At 33.1% G+C, this 24591-nt stretch overlaps 1 protein-coding gene across 1 annotated transcript; it reads right to left on the reverse strand.

Annotated features, from left to right (window-relative positions):
- Positions 1-2249: 2249 nt before the first annotated feature.
- On the reverse strand, positions 2250-23555 carry LOC149899441 (kinesin-like protein Klp61F). The gene is made up of 21 exons (XM_090113526.1): positions 23356-23555; positions 21819-21966; positions 20787-20936; positions 19692-19910; positions 18516-18604; positions 17679-17927; positions 16898-17151; positions 16290-16414; positions 15514-15618; positions 14795-14958; positions 11869-12008; positions 11260-11351; positions 10526-10729; positions 9011-9178; positions 8083-8425; positions 7565-7680; positions 6761-6892; positions 5779-6001; positions 5039-5148; positions 3766-3867; positions 2250-2787 (listed from the first exon to the last, which is right to left on the reverse strand). The coding sequence occupies exons 1-21, from the start codon at positions 23418-23420 to the stop codon at positions 2674-2676; spliced, it is 3312 nt and encodes a 1103-aa protein (XP_089969652.1). The 5' UTR covers positions 23421-23555; the 3' UTR covers positions 2250-2673.
- Between the last annotated feature and the right edge of the window lie 1036 nt (positions 23556-24591).

The raw sequence follows: 24591 nt of genomic DNA on the forward strand, positions 1-24591 counted from the left end.
TCAATTATTATCTCTACCACTACTCTACCAATAAAAAAATAGGTACATACTAATTTATATAATTTCTGATATACATATAAATTTCTCTATCTCTATGTATTTTTTTGTCTGTCAATTTATTTTGTATGTAACCGATATGATTCCTATCCTATCCGACTCCTTTATACTCGATTATGACCCATTTTAAAAGAACGGATTAAATTCAAACTTATCAAGGTTGTGACAGAAAAAACAATTCGTAAGTTTGAGTGTGTTCTTGTTTAGTTTTTGGACTTACAAAGTTTGCAAAATACCTACTTACACAAACTTATACATCGAAATCCTGCTGCCTATGTAGTAATACATAATAATAAATAGATTTTTGTCAAGTATTCAAAAGGGATTCATTCGTATCAATAACTTATTAGCTTACTTTTAAAAGACATCATATTTTGTTCCTGTTTGCTTGAACGCGCTAATCTCAGGAACCATAGGTCCATGTAAAGTAAATATTATTAAGCTTGTGACTTGTCGATGTTAGTTTAATGTGATAGATATTATTCATTTACCTAGCTGATGGATTGAATGACAGAATATAATTTAAGCCTTATAATAAATAGATGGTTGCGACATTTACGCAAAAATTGGATGAAAAATTTAATATAAAATGTGTGTGTGTGCTGCCAAAAAATTCAGAGGAATACTTCTTTCGGCTCTGGACAAGGGTCGGCGAATAAGGTCATAAAAAATAAAACAATAATTCAATATCATATTTTATTTATAATTCAATCATAATGTCGTATAAATAAAAAGCTATGTTCGCAGATGTTGTCGCTACAGTAACAACTACACATTGAAAACTAAAACACTGCATTACAACGAAATGCCAATATGCGATAGATATGTCGCAGGCAAATTGTATAATCTCGCCGTTTACAAATGTTCGGCATTTTGTAATATGTCGAGAATTCGTAATCAGAATTTTTTCGTTTGGATAAGGGGGTAGGTTAGGTTAGGTTCGTGTTTTTAAAACTACACAGAAATAGGAGCCCCGCGAAGTGGGGCTCCGTCGGCTCGCGACCGTCTTTTTGTAGAATTTTGGAAAAAGTAAATCCTCAACATTTACCAAAATGCCGAGCATTTGTACGGCGAAATAATACAATTCGCCTGCGACGGATACATCATTATAATTATCTTATAACTAATTAGGAAAAATATTTTTGCTATCGGTGGTCAATTTCACTTGACAGAGAATTCGTCTCATACCAATACATATATTATATTCTAAAACTAATAAATCGTGATGTTTGTTTTTATTTCAACATTAGGTATTTCGTTTTATTTCAAAGTTAAATTTAAAATAATTATATTTTTGGGATTACTGATAGCAATCAAATGCAATGGAAAATTACATGAGAAGAACTTACAGACGAGAAAAGAAAAGTGGGTATTTTACATATTATTATTGTAATCAAAATTTAAAAAGTTATTTATACTAATGTGCACATAATATTATGTAATTATTTTAGATTTTTATAAACGTTATGTTGGGAACACTTGGTTCACTTTTTCTTTTTTTTACAGATACAGCGCGACAATGTCAAAATGCAAATGTCAACAGTTACGCGGGAAAATTACTGCATCGCTATTGGTCAAACGTTTCAGCCATTTTTAAAAGATGACAGATTGCACTGCAATCCATTTTGTACCTTATTTACAAAAAATAAACATTTTTCTATGGCGGCGTGATTTGGTTTTACTGTTAATTTGTCTTTTATTTATAAATATTCCGTGAAATAATTAATGGTGTGATCAATTTTTTTTATTCAGAAAATAACTGAAATCTCTACATTACTTTTCGTATTAGTTAAAAAACTACCTGAAATATACTTACCGAACTCAAATAACCATGTTTTTAGAAACAAGAAACATATTTCCTTCCAATATATTTTTATTAATTTTTAAATATACATAAGCACTTAAATATGTAGAAAATTAATCTAAAATATATAATAATAATTAAATTTAGTAATTAGTAATTACAGCTATTAATTGTAATTCATGGAGTTGGTTCAATGTATGTACAGCCCCCCTAGTCAAGTGGCTTTCTGTTAGCGTAGCGTTCAATAGAATAGACTACGAATGTATGAGATTGACGTAAGCTGTCGATAAACGTATCTACAGCTTACGTCAATCTCATACATTCGTAGTCTATTCTATTGAACGCTACGCTAACAGAAAGCCACTTGACTAGGGGGGCAGTACTCCAAAAGTGATAATGCGCATAGAAATAATTGTCACAGTTCGACAACTGTCATATTCCCGGAGCGTCCGAAGACGATATCTATATAGAGTGGTTAAATGCATTTTCTTCATGCATAATTTAGTAAAATTTGTTTAGTCAAATGAAATACATTTTGGAAATTCGACAATTAGCGAAGATTTGCATGCGCATTATTAATTTTGGAGTACCGTTATAAAAATATTTTTTAATTACTTTTGTTTAATTTGAGACTAGATGTTGTGTCAATTTTTATTTTTTATATCACTTCAAAGAAATTTCAATGCCATATTTAAATTAATTTAAAAATCATAATTATAAGGTTACTTTAAAATTCAAGATTGTAACAAAACACCATAACTATTTTTCATACATATCTATTTAAAATAGTTTTTACAGTCAATAAGTTTTCGTCAGTTTCTTTCAGCGAGCGGTTTTTTCGCAGAAAATGAGGGAAGCTTCGAAGGTTTCTTGAATGATGACGATCTATTTATAATGCTGTTTTCCTTGCATTGATCTTGGTGTCTCTGGAAAATAAAATATTTATTTAATCTAAAAATAAAATATTAATTAAATAAATAAAATTTAATATTTTTATCTTTCTACGACAATATTAAAAATGAGAAAAGATTTTATTGTTTGTATTGAATAAGCTCCAAAAGTAAAGGACCGATTTTGATGATTTTTTCATTGATAGAAAGCTACATTATTAGGAAGTAACATAGGTTATTGAAGTGAAACTTCTTTATCGGGGTTGGAAAAAAATTTAGTGTAACATTTTTTCGTTACGCGTGACATTTTTCCATTACGCGCCATCTTTTTCTTATCCCTACCACGCGTGATTCGACGTATTTCCGTAAAGTTGCATATATATTAATTATTTTTATTGGGAAAAAATTGATTTTGTATCTATGAATCAACGATTTTTCAAACTATCAAACATGACATTTTCAATAGAAATGGGGGTCGACTAAAATAGTGATTATAACATCTATACTATATAATGATATTATAAAGAGGAAAGGTTTGTCATAATGTAATTTTATGTATGTCTAGCTTTCCGCCCGCGGCTTCGCCCGCGTTTTCAAAGAAAAACCCGTTCCCGTAGGATTTCCGGGATAAAACCTATCCTATGTCCTTTCTCGGGTTTCAAAGTATCTCTAATGTCATGCAAATTGGTTCAGTAGTTAAGGCGTGATTGAGTAACAGACAGACAGACAGAGTTATTTTCGCATTTATAATATTAGTATGTATATGTGGTTTTCACAGAAAAATACTGGACCGATTTCAAAAAATCATTCACCATTATATATTATATAAATAACATCTTATATACAAAATTCTCGTGTCACAATGTTAGTCTGCATACTCCTCCGAAACGGGTGGACCGATTCTCATGAAATTTTCTGTGCATATCGGGTAAGTCTGAGAATCGGCCAACATCTATTTTTCATATGTACCACGGGCGAAGCCGGGGCGGACCGCTAGTTTAATATAATATTTACCCTTTGTTCTCCATCAATGTCAATTACTTCAGGCGCCTTCGGTGAAGGCTCCACCGCAGAGTCTTCTGATTCGTTCGTTTTGTCCGTTATATCTGATGCACTCTGAAATCATTATATTTCTTTAAAATATAATTATTAATTGTATTTGTATAGAATGCTATAGCTTATGTTATTTTTGTATTTAAGCCACTGATGTGGTATGTATCATCAAAATCGGTTCAGTGGTTTTCGCGTGATATCGTTAAATACTATCTGATTGGTGTGCTAGAGATATGAATTCTATACTAATATTATAAAGCTGAGTAGTTTGTTTGAACGCGCTAATCTCAGGAACTACGGGTCCGATTTGAAAAATTTTTTCGGTGTTAAAAAGCCCATTTATCGAGGAAGGCTATAGGCTATATTATATCATCACGCTAAGACCAACAGGAGCGGAGTCACGCGGGTGAAACCGCGGAGCGCAGCTAGTGTAAAACATAAATAAATATAATAGTTTAATAAAACTAAAAAACACGCTTTTTATAGAAAACCGAACTAAAAAATAGAAAATAAATTTAAATGAATTTAAATTAAGAAAATAGTGTTAAAAATTTCAATGAATATAAATTAATAATAGTGTGAGTAAAAAAAATGTTGTGTGGTTTTATGAAACCACGGTAAAAGTGAAACTGTTCGAACGGTTCCGAACACTGCTTTGTGTAGCGCATGTCGCGTGTCGGTCGGCTGCCGAGTAGGTATACCTACTCGGCAGCCGCGATACACGCGACATGCGCTACACAGACCAAACAGTTTGAGACGATGTAATAAAAGTTTCACTGTAAAAAATTATTTTATTTTAAAAATCGGTCCTCAATAAATCTACAAAGTTACGAAATCTGGCCGTTTCAAGTGGGTCAAAATCGCGCCCAAAGAAGTCGGTTACAAACAAACATACAAACATACAGGTGAAGCTAATAAAAAGCGTGTAAAAATCATTGAGATATATGGAGACGACACCACCTACATCACTTATGTTCCGCTCAACATACGCCATATGGCGTAACTGCACGCTCATTTTTTATTTGTTTTAAAGTGAAACGCATCAAATATGCCTTCGTGTGTGTTACGATATTGCACAAATAATACGGAAAGTGCAAAGGAATAACTTTCATCGGTAAGTACCTAACTAGATAATAATTTTTAAAACTTAGAGCAAAAAAATGGCGCACAGATTTTGTTCGTGGTGTCTCCTCCATACGTAGTAATATTATCTCAATGGTAATAATAAACTCACATCTTCGTTCTGTTCCCTCATGGCTCTAAAGCGAGCTATGATCCTCTCGTGTGGGGAAGTGGCCGCCAAGTTCCTGGGGAAATTGTACTGTCTGCGGGCTGGCGTTTGTCCTGTGAAATAAGTTAGAATTTTATTTTACATCAGATTAATGATTAATTTTTTGACTGACCGGATGGCTTGGTTGGTAGTTCCCACCTGGGGCAAATATTTGTGTGATGAACATAGATGTTTGCTCTGTGTCTGGGTGTTAATTATCTATATAAGTATTTATTTTAAATTATATATATGTATGTTTATCAGCCATCTGATTTCCATAACACAAGCGAAAAGCTTAGTATGGGATCAGATCGTGCCGTGTGTGAAACTTGTCCCGAAATATTTATTTATTAATATAAACTCAAACATTTATTTATACAATTAGACTTCTTATAAAAGCACTTTTGAACCGTCATAACATTTTTTAACATTTACCACCGAATAAAGAAGTCATAATGTTATAAAACGTTTTCTTAGTACATACAAAAAATTTACAATTCAAGTGCTTTTAGAATAAAACATAAAAAACTGAGTTGTAACAGATATATATTATGTTTGCAATACTTCCTTTTTTTGAGCGAATTTTTCTCATTTACCAGGGAGGTTTTAAAATTGTCGAAACTTATCTTTTTAACCTCATAAAATAGTTATTTAAAATAACTTTTTTATGAGGATAATAATCTTAACACTTAATTATTTCTTACCAGTAGGCGAATAAACAACATATTGTTCATTCAGACACTTGCTTTCCAACTGTTCCAAATTTCCAATCTCCTCATTTACGCAGTCGGTCAAATGTTCCGTTTCACTGTTGAGATCTTTTAGTATTTCCGTTTGTTTTATTTGTTGTTCCCTTGTGTTTGTTATTATCGTGTCCACTTGCGGCTTGAGCAACGAAATCTCTGACATTGTGTGCGATGCTGAGTTCTGAAATAAATAAATAAATAAATGAAAATAACAAATTAAAGTGACCCGGGCTCCTAAGATAGTAACAACTGTTTTTCAGGAGCCTGAAATATACTGATAACTAGCTTCCGCCCACGACTTTGTACGTGCATCTCCGTTTTTCCCCGTTCCCGCAAGAATTTCGGGAAATCCTTTCTTAGCGGATGCCTACGTCCTAACATCTACCTGCATTCCAAATTTCAGCCCGATACGTTCAGTAGGATTTCCAGGATAAAACCTATGTGTCAATCCAAGTTACCCTCTATACATGTGCTTAATTTCATTGTCATCGGTTCAGTAGTATTTGCGTGAAAGAGTAACAAACATACACATCCATCCTCACAAACTTTCGTATTTATAATACTAGCTTTCCGCCCCGGGCTTTGCCCTCGCAGTTAAAGAAAAACCCGCATAGTTCCCGTGGAATTTCCGGGATAAAACCTATCCTAAGTCCCGGGGTAAAAAGTATGTCCTTTCTCAGGTATCAAAATATCTCCATACCAAATTTCATGACAATTGGTTCAGTAGTTTAGACGTGATTGAGTAACAGACAGACAGACAGAGTTACTCTCGCATTTATAATATTAGTATGGATTTATTAAATATTATATTTATCGTCGCCTAGTACCCACAACACAAGCCTTAATTGAGCTTAATGTGGGACTAGGTCGATTTGTGTAATAATGTCCTATAATATTTATATAAGATATATTTTTTTTATTATTTATTTATTTATTTTACCTTCATCTCTTGCGCCAAACCGATGACAGCCTGCTGACAGTTGAGAGCGAGCGAGTCCATACAATTGTCCACTTGTGAAGTTAATTCCAACATCTTCTGTTTGTTCGTCTCCATTGCTTTTGTTGTTTCTTTCTGTTTATTGGATTATTGAACATTATTTATACAGAAATTCATGTTTTTTTAAGGAAAGAACTAATTTGAATTGTATAGTAGTTGATTATAATACGATTTCTTTAATATATTTCAAATTTATAGCGTTTCCATATATTTTGAAAGATTTGTTTTGTTATATACCTTAACACTTAAATTGAAACATATTTTTAACAATTTTCATTTGAATATTGAAATTGTATTTTTTTGCAAAATTCAATCTAATCTCTATTTCTTTTCTAAGTGAAATAAATATAAATTGCAAGAAAGCGGTAACACTTATTAATTACAAGTATAATTCATAAAATGTAACAATAATAATTATTTCACAATTTACAATTACAATTCACAATTTATTACAATATATGTACAATTTATATTCATGTGAAAGCACAGAAATATAAAAAAAATATATAAATATTTATATTTATTTAGAAATTAAAGACTTTTTAACGGATTTTAAACGCGATTTATTCATTATTTTCCCACCGTCAGACTGACACCGTCTCCCCGTGACCACGCTTGCTGTAAAGTGTTCGAAAGATCGGGAAAATAATGAATAAATCGCGTTTAAAATCCGTTGAAAAGTCTTTAAATGTATAATACTCGCGTAAAATCAAACACTAGAAAATTTATATTTATTATAATTCTTACTTGGACATATCCTTGTGTATCTTGAAGCGATGTAACCAATTCTTTTTTCACATGTCGAACGATTTCCAAAACGTTCCCTCCCAGTTCATTGCAAGCGTTCGATACTGATGTATTACCTAGAAGTATTTATTTATTTTTATTATATTATTGTTAAGCGCAAAAAAAATTAATTCAATTGGAAAAAGTGCAGACTGGACGTATTTTGTTATATTTTGTTGGAAGAGTAATTTATGTGTTAATTCCCTATATGTGTGCTAAATTTCATTGTAATCGGTTCAGTAGTATTTGCGCCAAAGAGTAATAAACATACATACATACACATACATACATCGTCACAACCTTTCTCATTTATAATATTAGTTGGATAAAACTTATATTTCACTATAAAACAAACACAATTGTGTTGAAAAACTTGTTTACATCCCTACTTAAAACACATTATTCTATACAACAAGACAAATATTATTTTTCTTACCTTTACCTCTATAAAAAAAAATTAAAAATAAATTATTACCAACCTTTACCACAATCCACATACAACGCCTCCACAACCCGCTTGTGTCTATCCATCTCTTTCCCACTCGTTTCCAACCGGCTCACAATATCTTGCGTCTCCCTCGCACTACTCTCTCTTACACTATTCAACCACTCTATATGCTCGTTGATTCTCTTTTCGAATTCTCTATCTCTGTTTATCTCTTGCATTCTCCTATCGTGTCTCTCTTGTTGGCATTTCCTTTGCTCTTGAATATATTTTAATAGTTGATTCTCTAGTTGTTTTTGTTGTATTTTGTCTTGTTCTAAATGAGATAATTGCTCGGATATACGTTGTTCTGTTGCTTGCTTGTCTGCTGTGAAAATCTGTAGGAAATTTGTGTTTTATTGTAAATTATTATTGTATAGGAGGTAGCAACATTGACAAGAGAGAATCTTAGAATACTTGGTACTTTGATATACTGTTTCTCTTCCTATTTCTGACTTTAAATTAAGGATAATATTTTCCTGTGCAGATAAGATGCGCACTAATAAACGCAGTACCGCCAGCCAGACAGCCCGGACTCTAACCGAAATAGCAAGAGAAACAGTATATCAAAAACCCAACTATACTAAAATGACTTTTTTTAAAACGTTGCTAGCTCCCGTACCATTATATAAATTATATTATGTGTAAGTATTACTTGTAAAATCATTTTTCGCTTCACCCAGACAAAAACAGATGTAACAAAAAAAAAAAAACGCCAATTGAGATCGTTTTAAAGTTTTTTCATAAATAAATACTTTAACAGTAAGGCAAACATTGTTCTGCCTTACTGTTATCACTTAAGGGTATGAAAGATAGATGTTGTCGGATTCTCAGATCTACCCAATAGGCATACAAAATTTTACGAAAATCGGTCCAGCCATTTCGGAGGAGTATGGTAACTAACTAAATTTATTTATACTTACAGCGAGTCTCTCTTGCAGTCGTTCATCGAAGATTGCTCTCTTATGTTGCAATTGATCCATCATTTGTTGCGTGAAAGTTTCGTGTTGTTCGAACAACTCTTTGAACTCCAGCGCCCACCGGGAATGAACCTGGGACACTGACGTTATACGGCTTGTCGTGTCACTGTGCTGTGGGAATTCAATATACTAATAACTAGCTTATTCTTTTCACACAGTAGGTTGCCAGGAAGAGATCACTCTTAAGTGATAAGGCCGCCTTTTGTGCTGGACTAGTTATAAGTTTTAATTATAAGGATTTATTTGTATGCCAGCACAATAAACTGTAAATAAATAATGACTAGCTTTCCGCCCGCGGCTTCGTCCGCTTTGTCTAAAACCTAATAAATTATATACTAAAACCTTCCTCGAGAATAAAAAAAACCGCATCAAAATCTGTTGCGTAGTTATAAAGATTTAAGCACACATAGGGATATAGGGACTGAGAAAGCGACTTTGTTTCATATCTATGTAGTGAAGTAGGATAATAAGTAGTGTCCGACCGAAACTGGTTTCCAGGCCGAAACCGAAACCGAAACCGAATGTTCGGCCGTGGCTTCAGTTTCGGCCGAAACCGAAACCGAAACCGAAACTCACGTGGTCAAGTATGAAATTTCTAAAAATACTGAACTTTGGTGCATTTTACCTATTTTAGGGCATGAAGTGAAAACACAGGTTGTGATCATTTATTTAAAATAAAATAAAAAATAATAATATTTTTAAAATATTAATAATAAAAAATTTAATTTTTATTATTTTTTCAAATTAAGTTCTCAGTAAAATCAGTCATCTTAAATCAAATCAGTAATTGTTACTGTTACTTTAAATACTAAGTTTTGGTATTTTGAGTCCTTCTCTTTATTAAAGAGTCTTTAATACTTTGGATTGGTATTTGTACTTAGAAGAATAATCAGTCTCTTTTAGATACCTCTTATGTAAAAATAATAATTATTAATTACTACTAGCGGCCCGCCCCGGCTTCGCCCGTGGTACATATGAAAAATAGATGTTGGCCGATTCTCAGACTTACCCGATATGCACAGAAAATTTCATGAGAATCGGTCCACCCGTTTCGGAGGAGTATGCAGACTAACATTGTGACACGAGAATTTTATATATAAGAAGATTACACCCAGTTCCAATCTCAACATAGATAACCTATTTTGTTTCTGATAATAAATAAAAAAAAAAAAAAAAAAAAAAAATCAAAAATTGTTTCCACCAGCGTGGGTCAACCAACGCTTTGACAGCGTCCGTCAAAGCGTTGCCGAGGAAAACGAAGATAGGCGAGCGTGAACGTGTGTGAACTAAGTTCACTGAACTTGCGAAATAAGTTTCGGTTTCGGCAAAAGTTTCGGCCGATTTTGGCCGAAACCGAAACTGCGGCCGAAACTTGATTTTTGGCCGAAACTCGGCCGAAACCGAAACCGAAACCGAAAGTTCGGTCGGACACTAATAATAAGCAATTTATAAACTCACCCAATACTGCAAGAACTTATCGAGATCGCTGCACACATCAGTTTCCGTAGCTCGTTGCAGACATACAGACAAACACTTCGCAACATTCTGTACTACGTTGTTCACTTGCTCCACTTGTGTAGTTAGCGTTGTATGCACTTGTTGTCTGTTCGTCGATGCGTGTGTCGATATTGTGGAGTGTAATTCTATGGGGAGGGATGATAGCTGCAAACAAAATAAATAAATATTATTGTAATAATTTCATTTTGATGTTATTCGGTTTTTTATTAATTACGTCTACGACTAAGTGACTAATTACATTGTGTGCATCAATCAGTAATAAAACAGATTCTATAGAGGAAAGATGTTTCATTTCAACAAAAAAACACAGTTCATGCAAAAACGAGCCTTATTGCCGCAACAGATGTTTTTATTTTGGTTTTCTTTAGGACTTAACATCACTGCAGTAATGAGTTATCAAAAACTTTTTGAAGTGAAACTTCTTTAGGCGCGTTGAGAGTAAAATTTCAAGGTCGCGTCATGGCAATACCGTCATGTCATGGAGTAAAGCGACGATTTTGGTATACTTATTTGAATGTTGCAAAAGAAGTTTCACTTCTGACACGTGAGCTTGAGATTTTCACTGTTGTTTAAAAAATAGTGTTTCCTTTTGTATTCATGTGTTTTTATCGAACTTATGATCGATATCTGTATTATTTCACAAGCTATATTTTCAAAACATAATAATTAAATACCTTTTCCAAAGTTTCCTTCGCCATATGTATCAACTCGTTAAACTTCTGTTTGTTTTGCATTAAAGTCTGTATATTTTCCTCTGTGTATTGTTCTGGGAACAAAAATAAAATAATAAATACATTAATACATATAATATAGTGTGTCATGGCTTTTCTTCATAGTTAGAACGCGTCATGGTCAAATTACCGGTGCAGGTGGTTAATTATATATTATTATTAGTTGTTTGTATTTTGTAGATTCAAAAGCGCTTTGAAAGCAGGTCGGGGCAACATATAGGCTATATATCATCACGCTAAGACCAAAAGGAGCGGAGTTATGCAGGTAAAACCGTGGGGCAGAAATGGTATAAAATATAAATACCTTTTTCTTTTCTTTAAAACAAAAAATTGGTTGTCTGTAAAGTAAGTTTACTGACGATAGTTGAACGTGACAACGTCCGATTGTGCTTCTTTGTCGCTCGTTCCGCGCTCTCGCTCGCACTTCAAGCCTTAAATGGAACGCCTCAAAGCGAGGTAACGCCGCATGAGTCATATTTTTTCGTGCGTGCAGCCGGCTATATCGAATTATAAGTCACGTCAAAAAATTATATTTAAAATCAATATAAATACCTCCCAACGCCACCAGTCGGTGTGTGTGTCGTTCCACATGTTGTCTGTGTGTCGCAGTACGATGCGATATCGCAGTGCGGTGTGAACTAGACGATGTGCGGTATGCGCGAGTTATTTCCAAATTTGATGATTCTACCGACCTGTATAAGAAGAGACGTTAAATGTATACTAATATTATAAAGCTGAAGAGTTTGTTTGTTTATTTGAACGCACTAATCTCAGGAACTACTGGTCCGATTTGAAAAATTATTTCGGTGTTAGCTAGCCCATTTATCGAGGAAGGCTATAGGCTATATATATCATCACGTTAAGACCAACAGGAGCGGAGCCACGCGGTTGAAACCGCGGAGTACAGCTAGTAAGTATATAAAGGATAACGCACAATATGAAATTAATTATGAAAGATAGGGATGATGCACAAATTCGGGCGAAATTAACCAAACAAAGTTCCCATATACGTTATTATAACGAGCTCAGAAATTACGTCAAAGGCGCTCTCAACCGGGAAAAAAAAGCTTATTTCGATAGTTTTATTAATGCCAACACAAAAAACCCTAAGGCCCTTTGGAAACACTTAAAAAAACATATACGGATAAAGCCGCAAAGAGAACAGCTCTTACCACCTCACTTGCGTGATCCTAATTGCATTAATATGCATTTCCTTGACACTCCCGGTCCTAGACACTCACCACCATCATACATATCGTATTATGAATCACATCGATATAATAAAGATGCCGTCCTTACCTTAAAGCCAGTGACTGATCAAGCCGTATGGAAAGCCATTCGAGAACTAACATCACAAGCTGTAGGCAGCGATGATATCTCGCTTGATATGCTAAAATTAACTACACCATCTACTTTAAAAATCATAACACACATCATTAACACCTCAATATCCTCGAATGCTTTTCCTACGTTATGGCGGAATGCACTAGTGCAGCCGATTCCAAAAAAAGATCATCCTGATTCATATAAAGATTTAAGGCCAATCAGTATTCTACCGTGTATGTCAAAGATACTGGAAAAAATTGTATACAAACAAGTAGTAGAATACCTAGAGGCAAATCGAATGTTACCGGACTTACAATCGGGCTTTAGACGACAACGCGGAACTGCTACAGCATTAACGGATGTAGTGGATAACATAATTAGAGCACAGGATAGAGGTATGGGCACAATACTTGTTTATCTCGATTATTCGCGCGCCTTTGATACCTTGAACATACCTCTATTGCTGGCCAAATTATCTTATTACGGATTTACACAAAGCGCAGTCTCATGGTTCGACAGTTATCTAAACAATAGAACTCAAACAGTCATGATTACGGGAGAAAACGGCAAGGGGTTGTTTTCACGGTGTAGGTCTGTCGAACGAGGTATTCCTCAAGGCTCAATTTTAGGCCCTCTATTATTTATTTTATACACCGCGGACATTATTAACAATATTCAGTTTTGTAAATTTCACTCGTACGCTGATGATATACAACTGTATCTCTCCTTCAAGCCCGATGACACACACGACTGCTTAGTTAAACTAAATGGCGATCTAGATCGAATTTCTACATGGTCAGCAAATAATACCTTGCTGCTAAACGCTGACAAAACGAAATTCATGATTCTAGGTACACCAAAACAGGTAAAAAGCGTCGAGCAGCATAATCCAGTACTGAACATCCAAGGTACTATCATCGAGCGTGTACGTGAGGCTCGTAATTTAGGAGTTATATTCGACGAACAACTTAGATTCGAAAAATATATCAATTCACTAATAGCAAACTGCTTCTATCGCCTAAAAGTTTTGTATAACATAAGAGCACATTTGAACACAGATCTACGTATAAAGCTTTGCGAATCACTCGTGCTCTCAAAATTCAATTATGCCGATGTGATGTATGGTCCTAGATTGCTGGTACGCACTAAAAACTCAATACAGCGTATACAAAATGCCTGCGCTCGTTTTTGTTGGGACATACCCGCTCGGACCCATATAACACCAACCCTAAAGTCCAATAAAATCTTAAACATGGAGAGTAGGCGGCGACTGCACCTCGCTTCCCTACTTTTTAACGTGATCCTGACAAAAGCTCCCGCCTACCTCTATAACAAACTCAAGTGGATGGACGACGGCAATCGGTTATATAAAACACGGGCGTCTATGTATAAGCTCTCAGTTCCCAGAAATTACACAGCGGCATTCAGGGGAAGCTTCACATACAGCGCTACTAGGTGCTGGAATAATTTGCCTCCACCAATAAGAAATTGTAAAACACTACAGAATTTTAAATATAAGTACAAAAAAGTTGTTCTTGCACAATTTCTTAACCAGCCCTAATAGCGCTAAATGTACAGCCTTATATATCTACATTATTACATATATTTTTCATTTATATATTATTTATTTTAATCTGAGTAACCCTATTATATTTAAATATTATGTATGTACAAGTAAGTTTATAATTATCTACATTGTCTGGATTGTCAATTTTAACTACCTATATAAGTATAACATTTAATCACCTATTGTTTCTTTTTTTTTACGTTTTAAATTATGTATTAGCTCCTAATTTAACCACCCAGAAGACCGTTCTGATGCTCCAAGCGTAGCAAGTCGAGGGGACTACTGAAAACCGGCGCCTCTCCTCTAATACGGAGAGGCAAATGCTGAGTAGTCCACCTAATCACGAATACGATATTAAGATATTTGAATGTATTTATTGTATTTTAAGATTTATTTATTTTTTTTTCCATGTAAGTGTTTAGTTATAAGTCAAAATTTGTAAAAGTATTTGTGATTAAACGTATTTTCTTTCTTTCTCTCTTTAAAGACAATTTCATTACAAACAGACAGAATTTTAACATAAGTATATAAAGATATAACAATGTAATTACTATGATGTCATTAAATATAATTTTAAACACTCACTTGCGTTTATCAACAACATTGTGCAAGCAAGTAGCATCGTTGCTCGCTAGATCAGCAACTTGCAACAACTGTTTAGCCTGATTCGACAACACTTGTTCTGTTTCCTCTTGTTTTTGCACAATGTAACGCTGCTCTTCCGCGTGTTGCTGTGTTTCTTGTAGTTGCTGAATGATTATTAAATAAATAAATATGTTGATTTTATTAATTAAATTGCAATTTTATTTTTGAAATTAAAAAACTGATGAATGAAAAATTTATTGATGTAGCACATAATCCGGACCGGAAATATAAACTTTATTTATTTATTTCTAATACAAACAAGTATATTTATTGTCTATTAATAAATAAATAAACAAGATAGAACAAAGCAGAAAATGAACAATATTTTGCTTATTGCTGAATAGCAATCCATAACAGGCAACCTGGTGGGAAACATTCAAATTAGCATATTTCATGGCAGTGTTGAAAGTCTAAATGAACCGCCCACGACAAAACTCTGCCTTATATAGTGTAGGCAGAGTTTTACTTCAGACTTTTTTTTGCGTGATTGTTAGTCTAATTCTATTGTTCATTGCACTTCAACATATTCCAAGAACGATATAACGATATACCAACAACTTTAACGTTATATTCCTTTACTTTAAGGCTAGATTACAACTTTACATTATATTTGTTTTACTTTAAATATTATTTTTATGGCAAAATAAATAAATACTTACATATCGTGTATTCGCCAGTCTATCTTCGACTCCACACAGTTGGTTGAACGTCTCAGCACAACGCTGTCTCTCAGCTTGTAGAGCTCCATTTAGATCACCAAATACCTATACATACATAATAATTATTAATAAATAACTTATTATTAATAATAATATGTAAATCTTAACTATTATTATAAAGTGGAAAGATTCTTCATTTGTTGAGCCAAAGTCAAATAGATGTTTATAAAAAGTTTTTACCAACAATGTCCAAAATCTAATAGTTTTGAGTAAAGTGGAATTCATGATAAATTTATATGTTTTATAATTTATTTATTTATGAGAGGACTAGAAAATTATACAACAGTCACACACAATACAAATATCTAAATATACATAGGTATATATAACTCAAAGGTGACTGACTGACATAATAATCTATCAACGCACAGCCCAAACCACTGAACAGATCGGGCTGAAATTATGCATGCAGGTACATATTAGGACGTAAGTATTTTGATCGTATTGTGATCAATTCTACCCCCAAGGGGATAAAATAGGGGATGAAAGTTTGTACAATGAAAATTTATTGTAATTGTAACTCTTATAGATTTTGAAGTGAAACTTCTTTATCGGGGTTGGACAAAAATTTAGTGTAACATTTTTGCGTTACGCCGTACGCGTGACATTTTTGCGTTACGCCATACTCGTGACATTTTTAAGGTCATAAAGAAGTTTCACTTCTTACGTGTGTACTCTAGTACACGCATGTACATTTTTTTATAAAAATAGATTACCTTCTCCAATCTTTCTTTCTCTTCTTCTAGGGCTCTCTTTTTAAGGAGGAGTTCTTGAATCTCTTTCCTTTGTTCCTCTTGTTTGAATGTTATTTCTGCATATGTATCACTTGCGAGATACACACCTGGGAATTATTTATTTAATTTTTACTTACTTTTTATTTATTTTTAGCTATATCTTTTTTAATTTAATTGTGAATTAATACTCGACTATTCTTTAATGAATTAAAACACCATCAATTGCAAACATTTTAAAATTTAGTGCTATGACGACTATGAATACGATAACAAAAATACGAAAACAAATTACAAATTTTGGAAATTCTTCTTTAAACTGTAAAAATAATTCGCGTTTTCTCTATAAAATGAAATGCAAGCAAACGAAGTACACATAATTTCACTGTTTACAATATTTTTTTAACAGTCTTCAAAAAAAGGAGGTTCTCAATTCGGCCGGTATATATTTTTTACTTTTCCGTTTTTGAAGTCAGTTTTTTTTACATAGTGATTTTTATTTATAAATGGTAAAATCGAACCCACTACTCTCCAATAACACTAAAAAGGAGTTAGTAAATTGTGCAATTTACTTCATTTTGCAAATAACATACCATTTTTATCCCTAGCAGCTTGCAAATCACGTTTCAATCTATCTATTTCTTCCACAAATTCCTTGAGCATCGCTTTCTTGGTCATTTTCTGATTAACTTCTGGCTTATTCTGTATATTTTTAGCCCTATTTGCGTATTCCAATGTACTCATAGTTTCCTCTAAATCCTTGTGTCCGGGGGAAATAGTTGCTATAATGGAGGTTTTTGTTCGACCACCGAGTGATTCTTGTAAGATACGGGTTAGTTTTGATTCTCTGAAAATTATGAATCGTTAGTGGCTAATACAATATAGCATTAATTCAAACATTAATTTTTTTCGATAGGCTTCTATGCATTTTTGAATTGTGCACTGAGAATAGCCGGAAAGAAATTGTAGTGGCTAAAAAAAATGCATGTCTTGCCCTGTTTATTTGAGAAGAAAACAAGAAAGATAGATTCACACACAGTATCTGATATACTTACATTTGATTAAAAGTAGTGATAAGGAATGAAAATAGTAAATGGGTAGAAAATATAGGTCCTGTACTGCTCAGATTAAATTACACCGTATTTTAATAAAATTTGATAAATATTTTGTCTGTTAAGTTATTCTGTTTGAATTGGTGAATAAATTGTGATGGTTCTTCTACTACACTGGATATATAAAAGTGTAATTTTTGTATCTATTACTTCATCAATAAAATGTACCATTTCATCTACAAAGAAACAATTTCAACCACAATTTATAACAATAATTTATCTATTAAGTTTCTGTTTACAAATAATACATAAAAATCCTCACCTATACGGTATATGCGGGTGCCGTTCCACTAAAGCAGTAATAACCCTACCGAGAGTCAACAGCGACTGATTAATATTCACACACTCCCTTGCTCTTTCCTTCTTAGCGGGATTGTCTGAACCCGCCTTACTGATGTTCTCCGAACCGGCTAGATCGACCAGGTTGAGTTTACCGATCTTTAGTAGCTCTTCACCCTCCGGACTGTTTTCCTTCATGTGCACGACTATTGTGAATACTGTGTGCGAGCGGCTGAAAGCAAGAATATACGAAATATAAAGTATAAGAAAGATAGGATAGAATAAGAATAAAATTTATCAAAATAAATTTTCAATACGTTTTTAACATGGTACATTGGTATTTATTTTAGAAATTGTTACGACTGGCATCAAATTCTATTGGTGGTAATTTTGATATATTATGCCCACGAATTTGTTTGTCTGGGTAATGGTTGTCACGTAATTTAATAAAGTACCAACTGTGCCGCGCGGTTTCATCAAAATTAAGTATTTCTATATTTCATGTGTTATGGATAAAGTATATAAACGTAAAGTTACTATGAAATTTAATTTACTACAGTTTTATCTACTGTAATAAGTTCTGTACTTACAGAACATTTGTCTTGTTTTGACTTTGTTGGCTGCAATATTAAAAATTTATCTCAGTGCAACCAATTAAGGACAGTTAAATTGATTTTAAAAACAACTATCAATATTTCACATACATAATTTAAAACAAAAATTAATAACAATATAAAACGACAAAAGAAATAAATTTACAGTGATCAAATTACTATCTTATCTAAGCGATATGCGTTAAATTATGAAATTAATCAATTACCTTGACTGTGCATTCATAAGTGTTGACGCAACTTTCTTCCTTTCTTGCCCCTGTGCCATTATCTTGTAGACTTCATTTTTGTTGTATACCTGTTAGAGGAATTAGAATTTATAATTAATACTATAATAACTTTAAATCAATTTAAACTTGTAAGACTGTTAAATTTAAGATTTTACGTAATTATTTTTTTTCTATCGTATTTTTTTGCACGCCTCATAAGCGAAGCGTTGAGGTGGGTACTACTGTCACTTCGCGCAAAACATCTGATTTTTCAAACTTAAAATGTCTTTATGTATCATACATTGCACTTGTAAGATAATACATACACACACATATTAAGAAAAAACACTATTTTTAACGTTCATGATATTTTTGATGTCATTTTTGTTATTTAAACTAGTTAAAAAACAGTTTAAAAAAGTTCTGTCTTGGACGTCCGTGTGTCTGTATGTGCGGATCCTTTTTCTTGTTAACACGATAGCGACCGAAATACTTTACTAATTGAGTCTTTTTTTTTCTCTTACGCTTGAGTATGCTCAGGAATAGAACCCTTTCATTTTTCAGGGTCTGATTCGATGTGGTTTAATTGTTATTAAATAAACAAAAATAATAATTAATAAATATTTATTAAAAAAAAATTATGAGGCGTGCACTTTTGGATTTTCCAAATTATTTTGTAATGTGGAACACATTCTATTTATATTCAATTAGATATGCAATTGTTAGCTTGTTATCTATTGCTATGCTATAATTTTTTATGTAAAGATTTACATACCTAATTTAGCCCGAAATGTCTTATTTATGCACATTTGAAATATATTACGTAAGAGAACTCGTAAATCGTAAATAACTTTTATTTTTAGTAAAACGATCTCATGAAAAAAAAATGTATGCGTGTACTAGAGTACACATGTAAGAAGTGAAACTTCTTTATGACCTTAAAAATGTCACGAGTATGGCGTAACGCAAAAATGTCACGCGTACGGCGTAACGCAAAATTGTCACGCGTACGGCGTAACGCAAAAATGTTACACTAAATTTTTGTCCAACCCCGATAAAGAAGTTTCACTTCAAAAAAAAAACGGTGTAAAGACAGGTCACCTAGTACAGTATTTATATGTCATCTTTAAGATGTTATTTCTGTCAATTCTATAACAAACTTATAAACAAACTCACAGTAATCTCTTCCAATCCATTTACAATATTAGATCCCTTGCGAGTCACATCTTCATATATCCGTAATTTGGAATTATCTTCAGAAGTAGATAGCAGATCGAATAGTTCCTCATTATATAATTCCAAATAGGACACACGGACAGTATACTCTGTGTTTGTTAGACGTAATTCGTCAAATAGTTGACTGAGTGCACGGGGGATTATACCAGCTTGTGGATCCTGAAAAAAGTATAATTATATTGTACAAGCAGTCGCCCGTGGTACATATTTACGTTTTCTCTACGTAAGAACCATCCTCGTACTTCAAGGAATATAATAAAAAAAGAATTAACAAAATCGGTTCAGCCGTTCTCAAGTTATGTGCTTACCAACAAATTTTGGGATTCATTTTTATATCATAGAGATAGTAAGTAAAATCAAAGCGATTCATTAAAATAATATAATGGCTGATATAATTGTTCAATCTCCACTACATAATATTTATAAAACAAAATCGCTTTCTCTGTCCCTATGCGTGCAAATTGCTTAATTCTTTAAAACTACGCAACGGATTTTGATGCGAATTTTTTAATAGTTAGAGTGAAGGAATGTTCTTAGGATTTAGACACAGCGAATGAAGCCACGGGCAGAAAGCTAGTTAATTATAATTCTATAGCCAGAACATAAATCGTAGGGGTTCACTATTGACATATAGAAGTATACCGTCACGATTCTCGTAAGCATGCTTGCTTGTGTGCGTGTGTCATTTCTAAATTTTTGTATGAAGTTTCCCTAATGTTTGTATCTGTATACTGTGTCAATATGAACGATCAAATTTTTTTTGTGAAAAAGAGCTAGTTACTTACATTCTAAAAATTTATAAAGAATAGAAAAAATTCGATCACGAGGCGGGACTCGAACCCGCATCCTTTCTCCCCAATCCGGGGCGGATGCCTGACCAACTCAGCCACCCGTGACCCGCCAGAGCGATCGTATTTATTCTATTCTTTCAGTTTTGTGTCTAAGGGACACACCGCGCGCCATCTATTGAGATGATTAACAACCATCTTAACCAATACGAAACACTTTTCAGTGAATGTAATTCTTTTTACTTACATTCTGCCAAGACACTTCATTAGAAGACGCCTCCCCCACCATAGTATGCGTCTTGCCCGTGCCAGTCTGCCCGTATGCAAACACAGTGCAATTATACCCCGCTAGAACCTCCTCGATGAGAGGGCTCACCACCTCTTGGTATACTTCCACCTGGAAGGTACATTAGGAACAATGAAATAAATATTAAATAAATATTTCGGGACAATTTTCACACACGGCACAATCTGATCCCATACTAAGCTTTCGCTTGTGTTATGGAAACCAGATGGCTGATAAACATACATATATAATTTTGAAATAAATACTTATATAGATAATTAACACCCAGACACAGAGCAAACATCTATGTTCATCACACAAATATTTGCCCCGGGTGGGAATCGAACCCACGACCTCTGGCTTGGAAGGCAGGGCCAATTACCACCCAAGCCAACCGGTCAGTCCATGAAAGAAATATTAAAGAAAAATTTTTTAAATCTATAACTTCATTCACACATTAAGACATGGCCATTTGATACAGGGAACTGTAATAAAAGCAAGCAATGGCATTTGGACGGGTGAAAGAATAAAAAAAAACCCGCATAGTTCTCGTTCCTGTGGAATTTCTGGGATAAAACCGATCCTATGTGTAAATCCAAGTTATCCTCTATATGTGTGCTAAGTTTAATTGTAATCGGTTCAGTAGTATTTGCGTGAAAGAGTACGAAACACACACATCCATCCTCAAAAACTTTTGCATTTATAATATTAGTAAGATTGTTAGGTCTCGATTGACCGCCTCCTTTGTAACGTGGTTGACGAGCGTGCGTAGTACCGAGGAGTCCTGGGTTCGATTCCCGGTGGAGACGAAAAAAAAAATGTCTCGGTCTGGTACGACACAGAAGGCTGATCACCTACTTGTCCCTAAAGAAAATCAATCAGTGAAACAGATGTACAATGCATCTGCCCCTTACCCCACTAGGGGACATGGGACTTCACTTTTTAGGTCTTGATTAGCACTATTTGTAGTAACAGTAAACAAACTTATTCTACCTGTTTGCTGTGTGGTGGGAAAGCTCGGTCAAACGTGAACTTCTTAGTGTGAGAACTCTGGTTTGACTGACGGACGGTCACTTCACGGCCATTTATCACATCCACAACCCCGAGTGACCTGATGTCTTTCTCTCGCTGGTTTAACGGTCTGGAATTAAGGGAAGGGGGAATTACATGTTTGCTTTTTATAATGGTTAAGAAGGTCCTAATGACAATGAAAATAAAATGAAGATCAAAACATATATAAATTAAACTCAAAGTATTTAGGTAAATAAATAACCAAATCTATCCTAAGCATAATATAATTAAAGCTGGTAATTTAGTAATTTTTGTTCTGTATTGTTGTAACAAGTCGGAATTCACTGAAGTCCAAACATATTTCAATGATTATTGTTGAAGGCTACAGGCAAGACACTAATTATTGCACTTAATAAAGTTTATTCTATGTGCAATTCTTCGATTTATCTATTGCTAGCTGTTCCCCGCGGTTTCACTCGCATTGCTCCGCTCCTGGTGGTCTAAGCGTGATGATATATAGCCTTCCTCGATAAATGGGCTATCTAACACCAAAATAATTTTTAATCGGACTAGTAGTTCGTGAGATTAGCACATTCAAACAAACAAACAAACAAACTCTTCAGCTTTATAATATTATAGGATAGATGTCCGAATTTATGATTACCCGAATCGACCCCAGTCCCATTTAATTTGGATAATCGGCGTTCTAGTTACTGTAGTAAAAGAAAAACATTTTTGTCTTATCTTATATATAAAAATGAATCGCAAAATGTGTTGGTAAGCGCATAACTCGAGAACGGCTGAACCGATTTCGATAATTCTTTTTTTATTATATTCCTTGAAGTACGAGGATGGTTTTTATGTAGAGAAAACGTAAATATGTACCACGGGCGAAGCCGGGGCGGACCGCTAGTTTAAAATAAAATCACCATGTGGAATATATGCTTAATGTGCCTGAGCCTCCCATACACTATCTAAATAAAAATAAACAATAAAATAAAGTGGATATCAATTAAAAATATGCCTATATACCTTAAAGCTAGGTTTTGATTCATAAATAACATGTTCTATTGAAATAAATAAAAAATCATTAAAATTTTATTAATATTTATATTTATAGCCTTTAGAAACTATGGTTATAAGCAGATAGTAGTAGTAGTTTTAAACTAAGCTTTTAAATATTAACTGAGCTTTTAAATATTAATTTCCGAGTGAGTGGGTTTAATTTCTTTTAAAAACAATGATGTAAGTAATCATCTAAATGAAATTAATCGACTTAAACATGAAATTAATTTCGATACTAGGTAACAAAGGTTCCTACGACTAATATTAAATCAAGGGTGCTATGATTCATGGAAATGATATTTTATGAAAATATTTGTACCCAATTAGGGTACTATACAATTATGATATTAATTTATACCTTACACACTGCGAAGTGCCACAGAATTTCTTCGGTCTACAAACAAATATCTTATATTAGGATTGTGTTAGAAAATAAAATTGAATGGATCTTTACCTCAATCTAACGAACACTTGGATGTTTTGGTTTTTGTCTTTTCTGCTTCCCTTTTCTGACGCCATCTCGACACAATACGTATAAAACACTTGGTCACGTTTATTATCAATAAAAGTTATACAAAGTTATTAAAAACACTATACCACTCTATAAAAATTGAAAATACTCGTCACACAAATAGGGAGTCGTCGTTACTAAAATATTCGTTGGAACCAAATTCAAATTTGGACAATGTCGTCGCGTCAAGCGTCAATTCAATGTTGCCATTTCAGATATCCTTTATCATTTCAAATAATACTAAAAATACAACAGAATCCAAACCATTTTAAATTAACTTAAATTAGTATACGTAGCTACATAAGTTTATTCAAAATCATAATATAATTAATTAAATTTATTATAGTAAAAATTTATTATAATAGTGTCAAGTATATAGCATAGATGGCGCTGTATAAAATCTTGACATCAATTTCATTAATAGATCCTAGATGGCGCTGTTTTCAAAAATAAACATCAAATCGCTTACATTATTATCTTTTGACTTTTCAAATAGCTTCCTAATTCCTGTGATCCTGTCATAGTATTATAATATTATCTGTGATGTCGACTTCATCATCATTATTTTTATTCCTATTTCTATTTTCGAAGTATGAGTGATTAATAATAACTATGTTGGATTATATTTTTACCACAGACACAGACTAATAATAATATACTACGTATAGGTTTAGAGACATTTATTTTCAAAGAATTTTACAATTCACTTATTCTAAAGTTTCACAGTATTTTACAAAGTTGTACACCTTGACAAAAAAATTAAAAAATTTGCGGGTGAGTGGAGATTATTTTGTGCAATAATATCGTCTTATGACGGTATGGCTGTGTTCGTGAGGAATGTTTACACGGATATAAAGCAACTAAATGTGACACCGATTGCATGAACTAAAATAAATATTAATAGTAAGTTTATTTAAAAATTAGAGTAAATAGTAATTTAGTGTTGACTTAGCTATTTCAAGTAATTCAATTAATACAATCTTGTTTTTTTTTTTATATAATATGTATAAGTATAATAATTCATAATATGATGTAATGATTTTTAATCTTTATTTTAAAATAATCATAAAATATATATACTTTTTATGTTATATTTAACACTTTATATTAGTTATATTAATTTATTTTTTTGAAGTAATTTTACTTTTGATTTTTTTTAAACTAGGTGAGTAAGTATGT

This window comes from Colias eurytheme, chromosome 20 (genome assembly GCF_061535395.1).
Source record: "Colias eurytheme isolate Ceu_HAF_F1 chromosome 20, ilColEury1 Martin Lab GWU primary, whole genome shotgun sequence".
Classification (NCBI taxonomy): Eukaryota; Metazoa; Arthropoda; class Insecta; order Lepidoptera; family Pieridae; genus Colias; species Colias eurytheme.

Excerpts from the sequence above, each read along its gene's own strand:
- LOC149899441 (XM_090113526.1), bottom strand. The coding sequence starts at position 23,420 with ATGGCGTCAGAAAAGGGAAGCAGAAAAGACAAAAACCAAAACATCCAA. Across the intron at positions 20,937-21,818 it reads TCCCACCACACAGCAAACAG|GTGGAAGTATACCAAGAGGT; the intron begins GTAGAATAAGTT and ends TGTACCTTCCAG. Across the intron at positions 5,149-5,778 it reads TGTTGTTTATTCGCCTACTG|GACAAACGCCAGCCCGCAGA; the intron begins GTAAGAAATAAT and ends CTTATTTCACAG.